Source organism: Macrobrachium nipponense, chromosome 35 (genome assembly GCF_015104395.2).
Source record: "Macrobrachium nipponense isolate FS-2020 chromosome 35, ASM1510439v2, whole genome shotgun sequence".
Classification (NCBI taxonomy): domain Eukaryota; kingdom Metazoa; phylum Arthropoda; class Malacostraca; order Decapoda; family Palaemonidae; genus Macrobrachium; species Macrobrachium nipponense.
Genome location: NC_061096.1, coordinates 43205564 through 43215563, shown reverse-complemented (window position 1 = coordinate 43215563; position 10000 = coordinate 43205564). Strand labels below are relative to the sequence as shown.

At 35.5% G+C, this 10000-nt stretch overlaps 1 protein-coding gene across 8 annotated transcripts in view; it reads right to left on the bottom strand.

The window, feature by feature from the left end:
* LOC135208697 (zinc finger protein 236-like) overlaps positions 1-10000 on the bottom strand; it is a 56853-nt gene that overhangs the window by 9740 nt on the left and 37113 nt on the right. For all 8 annotated transcript variants that reach the window (XM_064241150.1, XM_064241153.1, XM_064241152.1 and 5 more), the window contains 7 exons: positions 5208-5860; positions 3916-4017; positions 3307-3780; positions 2776-3008; positions 1639-2432; positions 1013-1211; positions 55-203 (listed from right to left, as the gene is read on the bottom strand). In XM_064241150.1, coding sequence (XP_064097220.1) covers positions 55-203; positions 1013-1211; positions 1639-2432; positions 2776-3008; positions 3307-3780; positions 3916-4017; positions 5208-5860 — 2604 coding nt within the window. The remainder of the gene's footprint in view (positions 1-54; positions 204-1012; positions 1212-1638; positions 2433-2775; positions 3009-3306; positions 3781-3915; positions 4018-5207; positions 5861-10000) is intronic.

Genomic DNA, 10000 nt, shown 5'->3' with positions numbered 1-10000 from the left:
AAATTAACACAAAACAAAAAAAATATGTATACATACTGCATAACAAAACCTTACCTTCATGAAAATCAAGATGCCTATTCATATCAGATGTACTTAAAAACAGTTTATGGCAATATGGGCATTCAAAAAAGGTACGGCCAATGTCATCTGTGATTGGTACAAGTGCTTTGTCCCTGTCAATTGGTTCTTGTACTATATTTAATCTGCAATACAAAAAATACATGATTAAACAGTGTACAGTATTAGTGCTACATAACAAAAGTACATTACAGTAAATAAATTAATATAATTATCCTAAAATTTGTAAAAACATATTACATAATAGTAATTTGTTAGCTAGGAAACTCTTAAAAGTTTTGCAATATGCTAATAATTTTCATATGCTGAATGCAGCAATACAGATTCCACAAGGAGACTTGTTGTACTGCCTTTAGAAACTGTAGCAAGGATACCCAAAAGCTGACTATTCATTTGGCACATGGTGTTAAATTTAACACCAACAGCAGATGCATCCAAGGTTTTAGTAACTAGTACTGTTCATAAGAATTTTTCTGGCAGGCTACCACTTTTTATCTATGGTGTAAAGTTGCATGTGTTTAAAAACTCACTAGAAATGTTAATTCCCTAATTTCTGTGTACATTAACCTTACCTGTTAATTTTTCTTGCTTATTTTTCTCTAAATTCCTACAGGATTACAAGAATTTAATTGTATGGCAGTGATGTCTCTACAAAAATTACCAGCTCATCTCTTATCTGTTCATTATTTGCCAAAATGACTGTCTATTCATCAATTAGTTCACACAAAAATATTTCTAAAATCAAACCAACATTCATTGCTTTGTAAATCCAGGAATACATTTTTTGTGTTATATATCATGTATTCCTTTTCCATTTGCAATGTGTTACAATCACGATGGTATGGACTACCCCTTTAAAAAGGGGCATAAACAACTTACTGGTAAACCGAGCAATTGAAGTAAGAAATAACAAAGGCGAAGATCTTGTACTTGCCTTGGGGCATAATTGGAAAAGTGAGGTGAATGGTCAAGACCTTCCTCTGACTGGTCATCAGTAATGACAAGTCGACGCCCACTCTCTCCATCATCTATTATCTTCGTACGCCGATCCAGCCTAATTTCTCCAGGTTCTAATTCATCGTTACGAAAAGAATCCATGAAGCTTGGATGCCGCCTGCTTCCTCTTGTTGAATCTACAGTAAAATTCATGTACGTCAGTAATATCTGATTTGACCAAAAATCATGACCTATTAAAGTTTAAATCTAAATTTTTAGTTAGTTTCTCAATCATCTTTACAGTACATAAACACTATACGTATATATACTGATATTAAGCTTACTAAAGTGTAAGCTATATGCAGCATTACACATAATAGTAATGTATTCCAGTTTTCACTACTAAAGCTATTATCAACTAGTTCAACAAGGTTAATGAGTAAAAAGAAAGATTTAAAAGTTTCATACACCATTCGACAATATACATTAATTTTCATTATCAAGAAAATGCACAAACCTGATAAGTCTGGAATTAATACTTGTTCTGCTGAATACTTATACCTTTATAGCAAATTATCCAGAATTTAAGGTAAATATTTAATGTACTTGTAATAAACCACTTACTGTCTAGAGAAGCAGCAATTATCTTTGTGAGATTTGTTGTGTACGTTGTAGCACAAGAAGTAACATCTGTTGACGAAGGATCTTTCGATCCGTCATTTGATGACAATGGTGGAGTTTTGACCTCGCAAATTTTCTTGCTCTCATCATGATTAGAAATATTTGCAGTCAGCGTAATCTCTAGCCCATTGGTCTGTCCAGACAAGCCTGTCATATCTATATTTGAACTTGTGATGAGCTTATTAGCAGTCTCCTTTAAGACATCTTTGAAACGACTTTCAGGGTACTTCAGAGGAACTGGCGAAACAGAGGGTGTAGGAGAATCATCCTCCACTTTTTTACGACGGTCACGTTTGATCAAGTGCCTCAAGGATCCATCACTGTGGAAACGTATGACATGGTGCCTGAGATTTCTTGGCTCTGAGAAACCTCTTCCACACACTCGACAAAAGCAGGGTTTGTACCCAGTATGAACCCTTTCATGTCGGTTGCAAGAAAATGCTCTGTCAAACTTCTTCCCACAAAATCTACAAGTGTACATTTTGAAAAGGTCTTCCCCACTGCCAGCTTCTTGTAATTCTCCAGCTTCTTGTGACTCTGAAGAGGGGGAAACCGGACATGAGTCCTCACTGCCATGATCCTCTTCTTCCTCTTCATATGTTTCCTTGGGAGCCAAATTCACTGGTCTGTTTTCTTGCTGCTTTTCTCTTAATGCAGATAAAAGGGCAGCTACAGTTACTGTATTCTCCGCACTATTGGAATCATCGCTCATATCACTTCGCACATCTATTTTATCCCTGGAAAGATCAATGAAAATCTTCAACTTTCTAAATTACACTGAATATAATGTATGAATGTCTATGGGCTTTTTATTTAAATGTTTACTTCTATTGCAAATCCATCTATAAAAATTTTCACTTTTTATCATATACAAGATAGAATTTTAGTGTTACATACTAAGTCTTTATACAACTCCAACTACATCAATGGAAGCCATTATTAGATAGTTTAACCAGACAACTAAATCAAAAAGAGCTCCAGCTTCATGTAAGAGGTAGACTTTAAGGTATTACAAAAAATTATTTGTGGAAACATCTGTAGATTAATCCAACAAATTGAAATGCATACAAAGTCATTTACCTGCGAGATTGCACAGCTGTAGAAAGATGTTCCCTTTGGACATGGTGTGAAAACTGAACCCTTGAGTCACATGAAAAGTTACATTTGCAGCAAACAAAACGTTGCTTGTGTTGTGAAAGGTGAGCCTGTAATCTGGATATGGACGGGAATGCAACACTACACAAGAAACACTTATAAAGCTCCATTTTATCTCCAGTTTCTTCATTAATGCCTAATATTCTGGATACCAACACCTGTAAACATAGATATGTATTACAAATCACACTATCATTTGTTTTTACCTATACTGAACTGAGAAGTTAAAGAATTAATATTAAGCAAATTTTAGCAATGACATTCTCTGTAAATATAATTATAAGTTGTAAATATAATTATAAGTTCTATTTTCAAATGTGTATAACTTCAGTAATTAATATCATTAGTATGTACTCTGATTTAAGAAAATTTTCCAATAGTACAAACTGAATTCAGAAGATTTTTTGTAGTTTTCCACAATAAATCTAAGCAAACAACATAAGCCATGACATTTACCTGTTCTGCATGCAGTCGCACACTGTATATCATAGGGGGCCCATCATCACTACTGACACGAATTCGTCTGATTGAACCTCCAGATCCATACAGTGGAAGAGGAGGTGGGGGATCTAGCCCAGTTGAATCTTCTGTGAGATACTGTTCATTTTGAGCAGTATTGAAGAAAGAATTTTCTCTTTCCCTTGCTTCATTAACCAGATTCTCATTCTCATCTTCTAATGGTCCACGATCAGACAACACTGAATGATTTAGGTGGCCAGATGGTTGCAAAGGGGGTTCTTGCAAAGATTTCTGGCTTTGCTCACCTCTAGATTCTGTGTCACTACCACTAAGACTCTCTTTGTTCTCTGGAGTTGAAGAGGCTGCTGGCCTTGCATATTCCTTCAAGACACTTGATCCTCTACAACTCAAATCAAGAGGCAGACTTAGTTCTTCCTCTGGAACTTTTGACCCATGCTGAGCTGACTCCAACTGCAGTAAATAAAGTTAAGGTATTAACCCAATACAAAACAAAATTCAGAAGTGAAGACTTACAAGATTTTCCATTTATCAAATTTACATTATTGAACTTGAATATATATGTACAAGAGAGGTAACTAAACAAACCTGTTCGTTATGCACATTTTCCCGTACTCTTTTCTTGTCAGGTGATGGACTACCTCCTGAACTTATAGACCGCTTTGGCCCATTACTTGAACCATTAACCAACTGAAAAGGAGTCTGATATTAAGCATATAAAATTTGCAACGTCAGTCTCAGAACAACAACTTATTCAGATAACCATAGATTCCTAAATCTAAATGACTACTATACTTCATAAAGTCCAAAGAACTCTTTTGCAAATGCTTCTGAACTGATAACCAACTTGCTTCTGAACTGATAACTAACTTGTAGAGTGGTAATATATAATTTAACTGTGGTAATATATAATTCAATGCCTCTTAGGTCATTTGATGCAAAGGCCCCATGTGAAATTCTACAGCTCATGTCTTTCCTGTGCTTTTCCTATATTCAAAAGTTTCACTCCGATGTTCTCCTATACCCTTTCACTTACAGGTTCTGATTCATGGTACATTAAGAACTTTAATACTGGTAACTTGGCTACTTGGATGTTCTTGTCAATTATACAAAAAAAAGGGCTGAATATAAGGTGCAAATGTTACTGATCAAAGCTCCTTAACTTACAAATCAAATGAAAAAATACAAAACAGCCAAAATCTAAACAATAATATCCTTTCTACCTGTCCTCAAGGCAACACTTAGTTCCTTTTCATTATGGGGTAAAATCTGTCCAGGATTTGTCCAGATAAGTGTTTAAGAAATAATAAACATACTGAAGAGCTGTACATACATACTTTTTTGTTTAAAATTTCTTGGCACTGTGATCAAGAAACTACAAAAGAGAAAGGCAGAAAATCTTGATCAGATGAGCGGATCCATGCCAACTAGCTGGGAAACTTTATCACGCCAATCCATTTTAAAACATATGATGGTTCTACATTTAATTTGGCAGAGAATTCTGCAGATCTTATCTTTTTCTTCTCTCTCTACTCTTTCTCTCTACACCCTAAATAGTGACTCACTCCTCTGCAATTTTCAGGAGCAGGACCATTTCAAATACAAAAAGTTGTGCTGCACAGCATATCAAAGCACAATTGCAGTATCAACATAAGATGAATTCAAATTTACCAGACAGCTCAAAAGCTTTTGAGTAGTAAAGTAATAAGTTCTCTAGCAATTACAGTTTACTGTATACGTGGTCATGGTGGGTGATCATATTTTTTTTATCTATGCCCTAAAGGAAAAAGTATAAATCACCCTCTAATAGACAAATTCACAGGGGCTATCACAATACTGTACAACCAAGCCAACAATGAAATGAAAAATCAAAACCTTACCTGGCAATGGACAATTATGTGTGCATTGAAGGATCGCTTCGACCTGAAGGGTTCATTGCAGACGGGACACGTGTATGGAAATTCAACAGAAACAGGATTTTTTGCCTTGTTTCCATCATCACTTGCTTTTTCTCTTTCTTTAGAAGAGTCTTGTAAATAAGATAGTTTTTTCAAGTTGGCACTGGATGTCACAGTTGTAAGTAAAGTTATGGCACTGTTAGAAAAAGAAGGGCTTGACACCGAGTCACTCATTCTACTTTTGGCACTTTTAATGTTGTTACAAGAAGAGGTACTCAGAGTTACACTTAATGGAGTAGTTAAATTCCTATGTACAGGTCCTACTAAATTCCCTTGGGAAACTGATGACGATGATGACGAGGAGGGTAAAGTGACCACAACACTGTTGTCAGATATTCCTCCGACCCTGGCTATGCTAACAGGAGGGGTAGAAGACATGACTCCTTCCACAGGAAGGGTGACTGGTACAATGCTCATAATCTTTTTCGTTACTGAAGAAGAGATTGGCACATTGACCACCTGACCATTCACAGGCACCCTGACATCCTTGGCACCATTGAATTCTTCAGGACATTCCTCACTCATCATTTCGACCTTGCCTTCAGTTTCATGAGCTCCTCCCTCTAGCTGTTCATCTGTAAGAGACAAACAATTGTTAGGAAACAATCCATCACCAGATAAAAGAGCAGATTATAATCTCTGATATTCTCTTTCCAAAATACAGGCTTCCTATTTTGTGAAAACCTAATGACTCTTTGGGTTTTTTTTTTTTTGAATGGCTGTATCTAATTGATAAAAATTTCATTTCACAGCCTGATATAGGATAAAAAAAATTTCCCCAAATGACAAGGGGAACCATAGGTATATTTCTATGCATAGATTTACATCAACCGTGCATCTGATGTCTAGGCCAGTCTCTTACGACGCTCCTGATTGGCTGTTGATAAGCCAATCACAGGGGTGGAAACTCTCAGTCTCTCGAGAGAGTTCACATAAGCAGGATGTATGTTTCACCTCTCCTGAGGGATACTTTTGAAAGATGTATTCCTCTGGAGAGGTGGAACATACATCCTGCCTATGTGAACTCTAGTGGGGGACTGAGAGTTTCCAGCCCTGTGATTGGCTTATCAACAGCCAATCAGGAGTGTCGTAAGGGACTGACCTAGACATCAGATGCATGGTTGATGTGAATCTACTATAGTAGTTGTTGCATCATTAACTTTAACTAGCTACACTATAATAAATTTGCTTAGTGAAAATCATGACCAGTACAATTCCATCACAAAAATAAATCTAAAAGAGCACTGATCTGTCCACTAAGGGACATCGTGAATTGCAAGTGGCACTTTTTTATATGTTGCTTTAGGTGATCATTATTATAACTACAAGGGTTGCACTCCCTTACAGGAATAATTTTAAATAACTTTTATAAATATAATTCAAGCATAGGCTACACATCTATTGCACCAGTTCTCTCTCTCTCTCTCTCTCTCTCTCTCTCTCTCTCTCTCTCTCTCTCTCTCTCTCTCTCTCTCAAGCAGTTTATGTTTGCATAACTCGACTCTTTTTATTGCTGTGTACCAGAGCTAATGTATGGTTTTACTTTCTTAACTGTAACAGAAGCCTGCCTGTACGACAATTCAACTTCATAAAGTTAAACAGAATAAACTTTAATGTGACTGTCATATTTCAATCATTATGATTATTAAGACAAGCATTCCATGTGAAATTACTAATTATTCGAAATTTTTTACAGTCATTATAATACAACATATAACACTTGAAATCACATAAATAAAGGTCAACTCTGATAGCAATGCTGATCAATGCTAGATATTGCTGTATGCAAGGTAGAAACAACGAAGTAGCCATGAGAAAGCAGTTGACAGTCATATTTTATATGGTTTTTACTCCTGGCAGAAGATGAAGTAGGTCTAATTTATGTCATTCATAGCACTATAAAAAACATAAGCAAGTACTCTAAATACTTACAAGTAAAGAGTTTTAAAAAACAAAACATTCGGTGTCTTGCAGTGCCAATGAACACTGCAGTCATACATACATACATACATACATACATACACATATATATATATATATATATATATATATATATATATATATAGATAGAGAGAGAGAGAGAGAGAGAGAGAGAGAGAGAGAGAGAGAGAGAGAGAGAGAGATTCATTCTTTTGCGTTTAACTGTTTAAACATAAGATGCCTCAGAAGAACAGTGGACAAACGCCAATTGCTTTCAGAATGTACCAAAACTCATAGAGTTCCTCGGATAGTAAACTAAAGATCTGTGTTACAGGAATACTTGAATGCGTGTTAGACCTGAAATCCCACATCTGCCCGCTTCAGTTTAGACGCCAATCGACTGACTGTCAAGATAACCAGTTTCAGAACTAAGGTACTCATGTTGCAAATGTTAAATTACAAGACTGTCTTACACGTTGCTATATTTTCCTGTTTCATTTGCTCTTGAACAAAATATTCTCATGAAGTTTAGCGCAATTGTTGGATGGCGTTTCTAGATTCAACCAAAGAAAACTAGGGGAATTCCTTCGAGTGACGTCGGCATGCTGTTGATGAGCCTTCAATATTATTAAGGTATGAGGTGGCTAAAATGTTGGAGTTTTATGCACGGTGGGGGGATTCACCAACGAGATACCTACTAGGCCTATGCGATTGAATTTTTTTTTTTCTAGTTAGTAACAGCCGAAACTCAATTTACAAAAGCGTAGGATCATACATATAGAGGATGGTGTAGGTACACTCGAAAACAATTACTTTTACATTGGATTAATATTATGACGACCAGCGCACCTCACCAAATAAAGATCGAGACTTAAACGGAACTGATAGCAGCAGGAACAACTATATTACCAACAGCTACCACCGAAAGAGACTGCATGGAAACGTGATAGAAGGATATACGACGAATAACAGTAATCCTCATCGAAAGCCGGCATGAGGTAATGAAGGTGGGTCGTCAAAGAGCTCTCTCTCTCTCTCTCTCTCTCTCTCTCTCTCTCTCTCTCTCTCCCCTTTATGTTCCCAAAAAGATTGTTATTGAAAATGTTCAATGTTCAACGTATACAAAAAGAGTGGAATTCTAGTTCCGCATACAATATACCTGTTCTATCACGTGATGTCTGAGTGGTGGGCATAAATATAGACAGACGGACGAGAGAGAGAGAGAGAGAGAGAGAGAGAGAGAGAGAGAGAGAGAGAGAGAGAGAGAGAGGGATGGCTTCCTTGACAGCATGAAACGAAGGGAAGACCAATTTTAATTGTCTGCTTTTGCAATGAAACGTGAGTCTAGCGCCTATGTGAATGAACTTGCAGACGGAATAAGAATTTTTTTCTATTATCGGTGGGTGGCGCCTTCGTCATCAATATGGTCTATCAATTACGCTTACTTCTATTTACTGGATTTTGCTCTGTTTTATTATGTTCTTCGCGTACAGGTTAACGGGGCTATGACGTATTCCCTAAGATATTTACTTAATAAAAATAATAATGATAATAGATACAAATAAATTGCAGAATTGGAGTTACGGTGGTACATGAGGTTGCAACTGAGAGAGATCTAAAGAAGATCCCTGACTAAGCAACAGAGAGAGAGAGAGAGAAAGAGAATGTTCCAAAAATGCTAAACGGTGCCAATTTCAGCATCACTACACAACGGTTTTTAGAAAATTATCGAGTTTTGTATATATACAAACCTTTTGAATTTGACTAAAGTAAAAGTGAATGTGAAATGTTCGTTAAGTCAATGGACCCTGTGGGATTGTTCCATATGGATATGTTTCTACTACTACTACTACTACTACTACTACTACTACTACTACTACTACTAATACTTACTTATAGATTATTATTATAATTATTATTATTATTATTATTATTATTATTATTATTATTCTGGGCTCCAACTTATTTGAAATTCAAACTTCCAAAGATAATCATTTGCTCAAAAAATAAATAAATATATAAATATTCATGTGTTACCTGTTATATCAATGACTAAAACTCTCTCTCTCTCTCTCTCTCTCTCTCTCTCTCTCTCTCTCTCTCTCTCTCTCTCTCTCTCTCTCTCTCTCCCTAAAAAAATAATATTTTAAGGCATCTCTTTCTACCTGAAAATTAGTTATGAATGACAATGCTTTAACTGATTGCAAGGAAATAACGTAATGATAGATTAAGAAAAAATGAATAAACAAGGGGAATATAAAGGAAAATATATAAAAAAAAATTAGAAATACGTACTAAGTCAATAAAGAAAGGATAATCAAAGGAAAAATGGGGACTATAAAGAAAAAGATAAAACGTGAGAAATAAAGTCAATAAAGCAAGGATAATTGAAATAAAAGTATAAACAAGGGGAATATAAAGAGGAAAATAAAGCTAAAACATGAGACACAATAAGTCAATAAAGAACGGGTAATTGAAGAAAATACTAATAAATCAAGTAAAATTTAAAGGAAAGGAAAGATAAAACATGAGAAAATACTAATAAAATCTAGTGAAATATAAAGGAAAGGAAAGATAAAATATGAGAAATAAGTCAACTACGAATGGATAACTGAAGAGAAAATTAATAAATCGAGTGGAATATAAAGGAAAATGAAGACTAAACACGAGAACAACAAGCCATAAAAAAATTAAAATAAAAAATTCCAAACAAGAGACAAAGAGAAAAAGCCGATAGCTTGTGGTGGGTGATGGTGGCAGCAAAAGCGGCACTTGCATGGCTTGTGTTTGTGAGA